General features: G+C 37.7%; 1 protein-coding gene across 2 annotated transcripts; it reads right to left on the minus strand.

The window, feature by feature from the left end:
* Window positions 1-8773: 8773 nt before the first annotated feature.
* On the minus strand, window positions 8774-11945 carry LOC120129174 (CBS domain-containing protein CBSX6-like). Of its 2 annotated transcripts, none has more exons than XM_039146748.1 (3): window positions 11601-11945; window positions 11017-11383; window positions 8774-9841 (listed from the first exon to the last, which is right to left on the minus strand). In XM_039146748.1, exons 2-3 carry the CDS (start codon window positions 11358-11360, stop codon window positions 8911-8913), a joined length of 1275 nt encoding a protein of 424 aa, XP_039002679.1. In that variant the 5' UTR covers window positions 11361-11383; window positions 11601-11945; the 3' UTR covers window positions 8774-8910. The 2 variants fall into 2 exon arrangements, with proteins under 2 accessions (XP_039002679.1, XP_039002678.1); XM_039146747.1 differs by having other exon boundaries at window positions 11017-11392; window positions 11601-11944.

An 11945-nucleotide genomic window follows, 5' to 3' on the forward strand; every position in this document is an offset into this window, starting at 1 on the left:
TACTTGATCTAGGAAATCTCGGATGACTGCGTCTCTGGTCTTCACCCTTTGTTGTGCTTGCTCCCAATGGAAACGCCACTGCAAACCCCTGTCGAAGGGCACTATCTGAAGCTCATTCGCTTGCTTTTTGAAGCTATTGTTTTACCATCTTTCTCATGTTGTTTCTCCAAATCAGCCATTTGGATTCTCAGGCGTTGGATTCTCAGGAGTTATCCTTGACTTTATATTGGTACCCATTTCTCAAGTCTTCAAGCTCAAAATAGACTCTTTTCTGCTCCCTTTCCAGTTTGTCTGCTCTATCTTTATGAGAATCGGTATCTAGTTTCCATTGATAACGTTCAGCTTCAAGTTCCTTAACTCTCAATTTCAGCTCATTATTCACAGCTTCAAACTCTGCCTTGACTATCTCAAGTTCAGAAGGGACATGCCTGAGATGTTCCTCCATGGTCCGGGTATCTTCACAGTCTGGCATCGGGATGCTATCATTCTTTCTCAATCTTCGCCACTCCATATAATCCGGAGTAAGCATATCTCTGGCAGCCACGACATCCATCCGGGATACTTTCTTCCATGACTCGACTGCCTCTTTAATCCTCTTCTTATAACTGTCACCGTGATACACAAACTCTGATGTAGATAATCCGTATATTACTGGGATAAACTGATGTGCCCCATACTGTCTAAGTGCCAACAACGGAGCATACCCAACTGTACCCCAAAGTCTAAGTAAGGTCATAGTGTCAGAATCCCCAAATCAGAAAAGAATGTCACTGAGGAACAACCAGGGGGATCTCCAAGTAATATCCCAGTCCTGAAGATGAGTGAAGACCTTCATCTATTCTTCCTTCGAAGCGCCTTCATGTCATTTCATAGTGATGAACTCTCCCAATGGTGAATAGGTAGTGCTGAATCGGTGGTAGGTAACCCCGTTAGTCTTCCAGAAGTGGCTGTGAATCTAGACTTGAAGGAGCTGAACACATCCAATGAACCTTCCTCCACCAGTTCTTCTGCAATGATTAAGAGACCGAAAGGTCTCGGCTAAAATGGTCGGCGCTGGGTTGACTCGCCTTGGAAGTTGTTCAAATAGTTCTACTACGGTTGCGTCGATGCACCCCAAGGTCTTCGGAAAGATAATCAAACCGTACAGACCTAGTGCAAAAAGATCTATAGTCTTCCATTCATCAGGGTGGTTCTTCATTAGTTGCTTTATATGGATCCACTCGATTCCTTCCCCGCTACCTTTGTGTCAGAGTCGATCAGTCACCCACTTTTCATCAACCCCTGCAATCTTGGCCAGTCCGTTCTTAAAAGGCTGACCCTTGATATGTTTGATATATGCCTTCTCTAGTCTGATGCTTTCGCAGTGCAGTAGTGTGGTATACTCTTCGATAGTGGGCACCATGTCCTCCCAGTTAAAGGTGAAGCAACTATATCCCGGGTTCCAGAATTGAATCAGTGCTCGGAGCAGGGGCTCATCAGTCTTGACATGAAGTAAGAGGGCAATATCACCATATCGTCGGCTGAACTTCTGGTTTCTGTCATTCTTCCAACTGTCCCAAATGTTTCGCAACTCTTGGACATCATTCTGTTTCAGGCTGACAGAGGCATAGCTAACCAGCTCTGACATATAGTTCCCCTGAAGACTGTCTCCCTTCTCTTTCTGAGTCATCTCGGACCATAGTCGTGCCTCGACGTTCTTAATCTATTGTATTACAACACCTTTGTCCATTAATTCAGATTATTTTGTGTGTAACAAATGCTTTTTAAGGATCAATAGCCTATTGTTATGATGCAAATGCTAAAAAAAACAAACACAAAGGCAGAAATGTTAGTAAAATAAATAAATAAATAAATGACGAAAGGAAAAAAAGACATGGTTAAGGTAAAAATATCCTAGGTTTCGGAAATGTGGTTTCGGGGTAGGCTCTAATTCTCCATGGTCTCCCAGTTTAGGTTCTAAAAACGGTACTCGAGTTCTCCTTGCCGGTGCCCCCTTGGGCTTGCCAGACCCTTAGTCCTAAACCCATCACAGGCTTGTGTGGACTAAGTTAAACTCGAGGGGACACATTCCCTTATGGCCACACGATGAATAAATTCACACGAAGACATAAGGTATATGAATCCCGAAGGCTACTTGCTAGGCCCGCATGGTGAATAAATTCACACGAAGGAGTCGCTTTCACCCCCACTTAAAGCAGGGTTTGGAGCTTGGGTTTAGAGCCTTAGATGAAAAATCTTTAAGGGTTGAAATCGTTAAAAAACGGCCAGTACAACTATTTACTCGAAAATATAATCAAAAGTAAGTAATAAGGATAGAAATGTTACCTTAAAATTTAAACTTACCCTTTTTATTAAAAAGACAATTGGAAATTGCCTTAGACTGACTCACTTACCCGTCTCCTCAGCGGAGTCGCCAGGCTGTCGCAACTGTCTTTCGGTTGGGCCCCGGAATTGGGCTTCGACTTGAAAAATATGGATTGGAGTAGCCACCGATCATTTATTTAAAACAAATGGGTTGACCGGATACCCTATTTCTTACATGATCTGCGTCTTTCCAAAGATGTGTCGGGTTCGGGAGTCGGTTACGGTCAAGGAAGGATTAGCACCCTTGAACCGCCCTTTCGGTACTACGTAATTTCCAGTTGTCTTTGATTAAGAAAATTGCAAGTTAAATTAAAAGGTAAAATTTGATCCGAATTACTTACCCTTAATGAGTTTACGGAAATACCCTTAAAAATAAGATGTTAAAAGAAAATAATAATAATAAAAGAAAGTAACAAAACTAAAGAGTAAACCAAGGAAATAAATGAAACCAATAATAATAAACATAAAATAATTGGATGAAACAAAAAATAAATAAAATGAAATTGAATAAAATAAAATAAATGAAGATAAAATATATATACAAAAAGAATAAAAAAGGTAAATTATTTTTTTTTAAAAAGAAAATAATAATAAGAGCAAAGAAACTAAAAATATAATGAAAATAAATAAATAGTATAAATAAAATAATAAAAATATATATAAAAATATAAAAATGTATGTATAATATAATAAAATACTAAATAGTAATAATAATAATAAATAAATGAAAAATAAATATACATATAATATTAACTAAAAAAATAGTAATCATAGAAATATAAATAAAATGAAGTAAGAATATATATATATATAACGTTAGGAAAATATAGTAAAAAAATAGTAAATAAGTAAACATAGATAAAAAAATAATATATATATATATATATATAATAGCAAAAAAAATGAAAAAAAAGAGAACTATAATAAATAAATAAATACAAAAAATGAATTAGGGGACGAAATTAAAAGCCAATTGAAGAAAAAAACGAATTTGCATGTATTTAAAATCAGGGGGACCGAAATGGGCATTAACCCACTGTAGTGGCAAAACACACGGATCCACACGACCCGTTTATAAAAATCCGAATAGTTTTTCAAAAAAACACAAGCCTCGGGGGCTAGATCTACAAAAATAGATCTCGAAAACGCCCCCATTCATTGGCCAAAAATACTTCTCCCGGTTTTTTTTCGAATCAAAACACAGCAAGGGTAAGGAAAAATAACATGCGAAAGTATGAACTTTACATTTCAAAATATAAATGCTTCGAAAAATGGCTACTAGTTGCTTGTAATTTTTTGCTTGGTATTTCGTATATCTCTTGTCTGAATGTGTTACAATAGTGAGTTACAATGACTATTTATAATGCTTGTGGATCCTATCTTTAGGAGTTTAAATAATAGTAGAACTCTATCCTATTTTTAGGAGTTTGAATCCTAGCAAAATTCTATCATATTTTTAGGAGTTTGAATCCTAGTAGGACGAAAATGTGTGTTGACACCACTGACCCTAGCAAATTAATTTGTCTCGATAAATAAATTATTCCTTAGTCATTTCTTACATATTCACAACCAACAAACAACCTTTCTCCTCAACAACATAGTTTAGTCAAATAAACTGTCTCGGAAAAACTTATTCACCACATGCAAATATGTCTTAAATGCAACTATATATAGCTAAAATGTTATGTCAAAGACTTTTAGACAATCAATAACTTAAGTAAAAAGACCTAAAATATAATTTTTTGTTGGAGTTATCATTGACACATCATGTCCTGATGTCTTCAAAGCTCCTGGAGATCTCACTTCATAATTGCTTGTTGATGATGAACTTGTAAGTCACTCCACAGAATCTCACATACTCTTTGTCCTTGCAGGAGGCTTTTGAAGATGATAGCGAGCCTTTAGAATATTTCCAATAAAAGATTCGAGTTTTCTTGTACATATCCTTGCCAAAATCGTATCAGGTACAGTTTCAATCATGGGAAGCCGTGTTTCTATTTCTTTTCCTTCTCCCACTTGGAAAAAAATACGTAATATGTTGAGAATTTCACTAGTTTAAGACATGAGAAGGTTTTGCCTTTTTTTTTTTTTGGCCAGCCACTTTGGCATAATACTAATTTTTGATGTGTCCTCATGATCCCTTGTTTCTATGTATGTTAGAATTCATGATCAAATGATTTAATGTGATTATATCTGTTGGATCTCTCTGGAAGGTGGGTTGTTTTGCTCTGAACGGTGATACTGTTGTTGTATAGGGATCGAGAAAAGTAGGGAAAAAGGGTGTTGGTTGGGGGGGTTGGAGAGAAAATTATATAGAGAAAGAACTCTGGATTTGGACCTTGCATTTTCGTGCATACATGTGTTGATTAACATGATGCTGAATAAGTTAAGTTGATCCATGATTTTAGGTCGTAGTTGCATGCTTTGTCTTTCCTTGTAACTCTGGTACCGTAGTTTTGTGCTTGAAAATAATGATGTTGTCAATGGGGTATTGGGGGCTGTTGATTTCGCATAAAATGTGGTTTACCCACGAATTTAACATCTTCGAATCATTATAAGGCAAAGGATAAGGCATACGAGGAAATGTACAAGAGATTAGACACCAAGGAAGGTCAAAACGGGATCTTCAGGCTTGCAAAATCTAGGGAGAATAGGAAAAAAGATCTAGGTACATTAGGTTTATTAAGGACAACAATGGTGTTCTTTTAGTGAAAGATCATGATATTAAGAGGGTTTGGGGTAGTTACTTCTTTGACTTATTTAATGACGGTGCCTCTCCCTGTAGAGATAGTATCGTTATTGGGTCAGTCGACCATCATACTACGGCCAATGACTGCCCTACAAGTAGGATTGGATTTAAGGAAGTCAAAATGGCTCTTAGAAAGATAGGAAGGGACAAAGATGTCGGTCCTGATCAAATTCCTATCACTGTGTGGTTGCCCTAGGAGAAGAGGGAGTTAAGTGGTTGACCAACATCTTTAATATTATTTTAGAGACTGCCAAGATGCCAGAGGAGTGGAGAGAGTCTACGGTGATACCAATCTATAAGAATAAAGGAGATCCCCAACGTTGTGGTAATTACGGAGGTATTAAACTACTCAGCCATACCATGAAGCTATGGGAAAGAGTGATAGAGGTTAGGTTGAGACAAGTTACTAGGGTTTCAGAAAACCAATTTGCCTTCATGCTAGGTAGGTCTGCCACGGAGGTGATTCATCTACTTCGACGACTTATGGAGAAATATAGGGAAAAGTCTAGAGATCTTCACATGGCGTTCATTGACCTTGAGAAGGCTTATGATAGGGTTCCCCGTAATACGATTTGGAAGACTTTGGAAACGAGACGGACCCCAACTGCTTATATCCGGGCGATTCATGATATGTATTGTAGATCTACTACATACGTCAAGACTACAGTTGGCGACACCGAGGCATTCCCGGTGGAAATCGGACTCCACTAGGGGTCAGCTCTTAGCCCATACATCTTCTCCTTGATTATGGACGACATCTATTGTGTGACACCAGTTGGTGTACCATGGTGTATGCTTTTCGCTGACGACATTGTCCTAGTTGCTGAAACAAAATCTGAGTTGAATAGTAGACTGACTATCTGGAAGACTGCTTTGGAAGAAAAAGGTCTAAGGATCAATATTGAAAAGATAGTGTATTTGTGTACAAACTTCAGTGGGGACCAAAACGATGAAGATGTAGAAGTATGCATAGAAGGATATGTTCTTCCCTCAAAGGATTGTTTCAAGTACATAGGGTCTATGATACATAAAGATGGGGGTGTAGATGATGACGTTACACACCGTATAAAGACGGGATGGCTAAAGTGGAGGGCCGCTACTGGAGTTTTGTGTGACAAGAAGGTGCCTCTAAAACTAAAGGGAAAATTTTATAGAATGGCAATAAGACCAGCGCTATTGTATGGATCAGAATGTTGGGCAACTAAGAAGGATCACGTAAGGAGGATAGAGGCCGTAGAAATGAGAATGCTTCGATGGACATGCGGTAGGACTCTGTGGGATATGACAACAAACTCTGCTATTAGGATGTCCTTGGGGGTGGTGTCTGTTTCCGAAAAATTGAGGGAGGGAAGACTACGGTGGTTTGGGCATGTCCTTAGGCGACTACCGTCGGATGCGGTCAGGAGGGTAGAGTCGATTACAGTCGACGGTGTCAGAAGGAGAGGACGACCAAAGCGGAAGTGGGAAGACTGCTTGAGATCTGATTTGATGGATTTAGCCCTTTCCGAGGACATGACCTCTAATAGGAAAGTATGGAGACTTAAGACTAGGGTAGTCGAGTAGTGTGGGTCACATCTTTAGGGTGTATCATCTATGTCTTCTTTTAATGTCTTTGTAGTAATTTCATGACTTCTACTTTTTATACGTTTCTGTTATTGGTATTTATGAAGGCTTAGAACTGGGGCTTGCTACTGTTGACTTATGTGTACCATTCTCTTCACTTTTAAATTTATCCGGGTCTTACATTTCTGTCTATATGCAGAGATTTTTTCGCAGGGATTTATTGGCAGGGATTACTTCCCATTACAGACGTGCAGGTGATATTAATGATATTAATGACTGCATATGAAAACTGTTCAACTATGTATTTATGTATTTATTTATACATGCATTGCATTTTATCTATATTTTTAATTTTCTGACTGCCGGAGGTCTTCTATGAAAGTTACTCTCAACCTAGCGTTGGGACAGCCTACTACCCTACCTCTCCCTTACCCTATTGCATATGGAATTGGGTTTTGTTGTTGTTGTTGTTGAATCATTACAAGTCAGATGTAACACAATCTATACAAACTGACGCCCAATCCAAATGATTATATAATTTATTGTTAACCTGACAAAAATTATACATTTAGAAAAAATTAAAACGCAAACCTCAACCTTTCTTTCTATGAAATTCCATGGTCAAAATCAAAAGTAATTTTATTATGCCTCCACCTAAATCCCATTGAAGACGCTATATATAACAGAACCAACAACAGAACTACCGCAAAAAAGAAAATGTTCTTCAAACCCACAGCTACAAACATGGGTCACTCTTTTTTCTCCTGTTTCTCTTCTTTTCAGCTCACGTCTTCAACTACAATGAAGCTACAAGCACGGCCCAAGTAAGTTATCACAAGCCCTTGCTTCGAATGCGTAGATCCCTTTGCTTTTTTATTTTGGGGATTTAGAGTTGGGTTTCTTTAATTGAAGGTAAAAGGGTATTCAGAAATGGTCCCATTGGTGAATGAGAGGACGGTGATGGAGATGAGCAGGAGAAAGCTGGGGAGTTTCGAGATATGCGGTGTTTGTACATGCTGTGGTGGAGCTCAAGGTGCTTGCTCGCCGTCTCCTTGCTGCTATGCAATCGATTTTGACATTCCTCACAGACCCTTTGGTTTCTGTTCTTTCGTTCCCAAAACCTGTAATTGCTCTGAATGCCATCTCTGAAACCTTCATTTTATCTTTTTATTTTCTCACGTTTAAGAATAAAACAAATGTTGATTCTGATGCAAGTTTGAAGGTGGAGAAATAGAATATCTGTTGCTCTCTTCATTTGTTTGTTTCTAAACATTTCATAGGGACTAAATTCAGTCCTCCTATTTTATTAAATGAATCAATTCAGTCCTCCTATTTCAAAGATTGTTCAAAATTAATCCATATAATATTAGATAGATCGATTCAGTCTTTATACTATCAAATAATCATAGATATACATAAAAAATAAATAAGACGATATAATATAACATAACAAACCATCACGAAAAATATGGAATAGTATTCTTGTGAGTAGGAAATGTATGATTAGTGATGGATGGGAGGGGACGGTCGTCCCCTAACAATTCTAAATTATTATATATTTTAATATTCTTAGTATTTTTTATTAAAAATATATTTTATTTTTTCTAAAATTTTATAAATTTACCTTCTTTAAAACTTATAAATTCATCCCATAATATAAAAGTTTCGTCTTGATAATAGGATTTGGACATGATGCAACAACCTTGTGCTACTTTTAAGAAGAGTTGGCAAATGTAGCATCACCTTGTGATAAAAGTATTCCTATTTTTCATATACAATTATACATAATTAGGTTGAGCTCATGCTCAATGAGATTTATTGCTGAGAGCACACATAAACTTCATTTCTAATTTTATTGATTGATTCCAAATCCTACATTTGCTTCTTTCTTGTTTAAAAATTTAGCAAATCATGCATCTTTTTTTTATATTATATCAGCTTTTTACAATATTACATAAAATATTAAGACAATTAAGAAATCCAAATTAAATGTTAAAGATTCTTATAAGATTAAAAAAGCCTATTTGAAGTATATAAAAAATATTTATAAACTATTTGAAGTATATAATAGAATGATTCTTTATGGTTGTTTTGATTAGACAATCATGTTCTTGAGTTTCATCCTTTTATTGTCCGATCAATAATATTAGGTAATAACGGTTCAATAATAATGTATGATGTAATACAATACCAAGGAAACATATACAAAGGTGAAGGCGCGGAAAGGGGGGAACTCAGCTATGAATTCCCGAGGCAAGCTCTGTGATGGATCGAGTAGAGGGAACCAGTGCAGCAGGTTGTTTGGTCACCGCGACCAAAATGTCGGAATAACCGACCACCCCGACTAAAACGTCGTCGTTATCATCTTCAGTCACCCACACATGGGTAGCCCTATGAGACAGCATTTGAGCCATGACTGCGGCTAAAGAACTCGAAGTCTTACACGTCAAGGGTGCACTTCTGCCCCTATACATGCTCCTGCCAACACCGAAACTCGGGCTCACCGGGTTAAACCCGATGCTTCTACTACTGAATCTCCTTAGCCTTGCTGACCCGCCACCATTTTCTGTTTTCTTATCTTGATCTGGCGACTTAACAGAAAAATCGGGAAACAATCTTGAACCCGAATTATCCTCAACTCCCATGACAAACTGTCCAGCTGAGAGGTTAGCTAAAGCCCAAGCAGCAGCCAAGTAGTCACATTTCCATAGTTTTGAGGCCGAGATTTCTCCTAGAATCTGACGGTGGCCATCTGGTGTGATCTCCACAACGGCAACTGCACTGGGATCACCGGGATGTTTTTGAGTTGCTTCTAAAGCTGGGAGCGAGGCTTCAATGGAGCTATAGTCTAGGTTAATTGCTCCGAGCAAGGAAATGGAGGAGAGGGGAAGAGGAGCTAGAGCACCAAGGCAACCGATGAGGAAGCGGATGATGTCTTCTCTCGACAGACAGCAAAACTTGTCATGCATGTAGGTGGAGGTTGATGAAGAGGAAGGACGGTTGACATTAGGAATGAGGTTGCTGCTGCTAGCATTTTCATTGTTCTTGAGCCACCTCCCATTATAAAGAATCGAGAATCGCCTGCTCATGCCCTTCCATACTTTGCTCTTTGGAACAAGAAATCGCCTCGCACCCTGCTTCATCATCTCAAGTGCATCTATCAATCTAGCCCAACAACGAAGAATTAACAATGCTGATATAGAACATCAAAGGCAGAGCCAAAAAAATTAGATATGAAACAGCTTCTTGGCAAAAGCTAGCATGCATTGTTTTTTAGAAATCAAAAGCTAAAAACTGACACAAAGGATACACGATCGACTCCAAGTGCAAGATGCTTCCTCCTAATCAAAACAGACACACATGTATACAGTACAACTTCTTAAGTCTACCTAAACAGGCCGAATTAAAACCATGTCAATTAGCTACCCAAACAATCCTAGATAAGAACCATCAATTCTGCGTGGTAGCTTAAGAAACTTTGAGCAGAAGAAAGGAGGTCCACTATCAGTGAACAGAAGTTCACAGTAAAACACTTGACAGGTTCTATATTTTCTTTTACGTTCCATTAAATTGCAACCCAAAAAGCATGAAGCGGAACATAATAATTGATTTTCCAACTGCCTAATTCCTTGATTAGCAATGAAAATAAAGCATCTGTCGCCGAATGCTTGAAGGGAAACATTCAAGATGGCCATAAAAATAAAATACAATAACAACTAATTAAAAAGAAGCAGAAGATGAATAAAGAAAAGAAAAAAGACAATGGTAATGCATGCTGCTGCTATCATCCATTCAGCAATGGCATAATAATAATGACAAATCGAATAACAGTTGCTTATAACAAGAGAATGTTTATACAAACATGAAGATACATAAGAAAACACAATCATCCTAGAGCATTGGTTTCAGTGTTGACATGAGTCTAAATTTTGGTTATCTTAGGGTGTCTACAAGGAATGTACCGAGCACAAATAGTAAAGTTGCTTTTCAAGAGACAGCACATTTTGAAAAAGAAAAAGAATAAAAGCATAAGCTTTATTCTGGAAAAGACAACTAGTAGCAGACAGTAAAAAAATGGAATCTAGATTGAAAAAGTAAAAAACTAGACATGTTTTACACTTTTATTATCAAGAACAAGGCACCACACTGAATCTCTCCTCCATGTATGAGGGCAAGGATAAAAGTGTAAATCACTTTAGCATAAAGTTCAAGTCATGAAGATTCTTCTGAGGTAAAAGCCATAGGTCAATCGTCTGAAAATGTGAACTTTTTCCAAGATTCTAAGTTGAAAAAAATAAATAAAGAAGCAAGTGATTAAACATAAGCAGTTGTGAACTAACCTGGTAGCAGGATCAACAATCTTCAAGAGAGAATTATTAGGGACAACAACATGAGAAACTTGTGTTTTCATAGCCTTATCTTGATCTTCCAAACACTGAGATTTAGCTAAAAAGGAGACAATATCAAGTGAAGTTAAAATGCCAACAAACCTCTGCTGTCTCATTTCATTCTTTTCAACCATTCCCACAGCAGGTATCCTCTTCCAAACTGGTATCCCACACTCTGTCGACTCTCCTATCGCTCTTATAGCTGCTTCCACCGTCTCTGTTTCCGGGAATTCAACCAACTCCGGCTTCCCCACCGTCAGATCCCCTACCACATGGTACAATAGCACAGATGCCATTCCTTAAAATTTCAGTTTGCTAACTGAAAAAACAAACAAAAAAAGAAAAATCATCATTAAGATCTTAATTGTTCATCCGATTCAGATAAAGGGTGCTTATCTTTTCAATTACCAGTTTCTCTAGCCAACTAAACAGAAAAACCACAGGAACAAGAAGAAAACTGTTCATGAGAAGATACTGAATTTCCTAAAACACTTGTACAAGTTCAATTCTATAAGATAAAAACGTCAAAAGGGTACCTTTTTTTAATCAAAGATCTGTTCTTTCCCTCCTGAATTCAACTTCGAAATGAAAGAAAAATCCGGGCTTTTTTTCTTGGAACCGGGAAAAACCGGCGAGAAGGAAGAGTTATAAGAGAGAATGGAGGAAAATAAGGAGGAGGTGAATGCGGGTGATGGGTAATCTATGAAGAATCAGAAGAAAGCGGAGATGTGGAGCCATGGAAGAGCATGAAGAAGATGCAAAGAAGCAAAGTTTTGGAAACAAAAGCCCATTAAGATGATCTCTCCGTTCAACAATTGACTGGATGGGTTTTGGGGAGGAAATAGATATTGTTTTTGTTGCTGCCTTCTTTGGAGTGTTTT

Source organism: Hibiscus syriacus, unplaced genomic scaffold (assembly GCF_006381635.1).
Source record: "Hibiscus syriacus cultivar Baekdansim isolate YM2019G1 unplaced genomic scaffold, ASM638163v2 tig00110483_pilon, whole genome shotgun sequence".
Taxonomy (NCBI): domain Eukaryota; kingdom Viridiplantae; phylum Streptophyta; class Magnoliopsida; order Malvales; family Malvaceae; genus Hibiscus; species Hibiscus syriacus.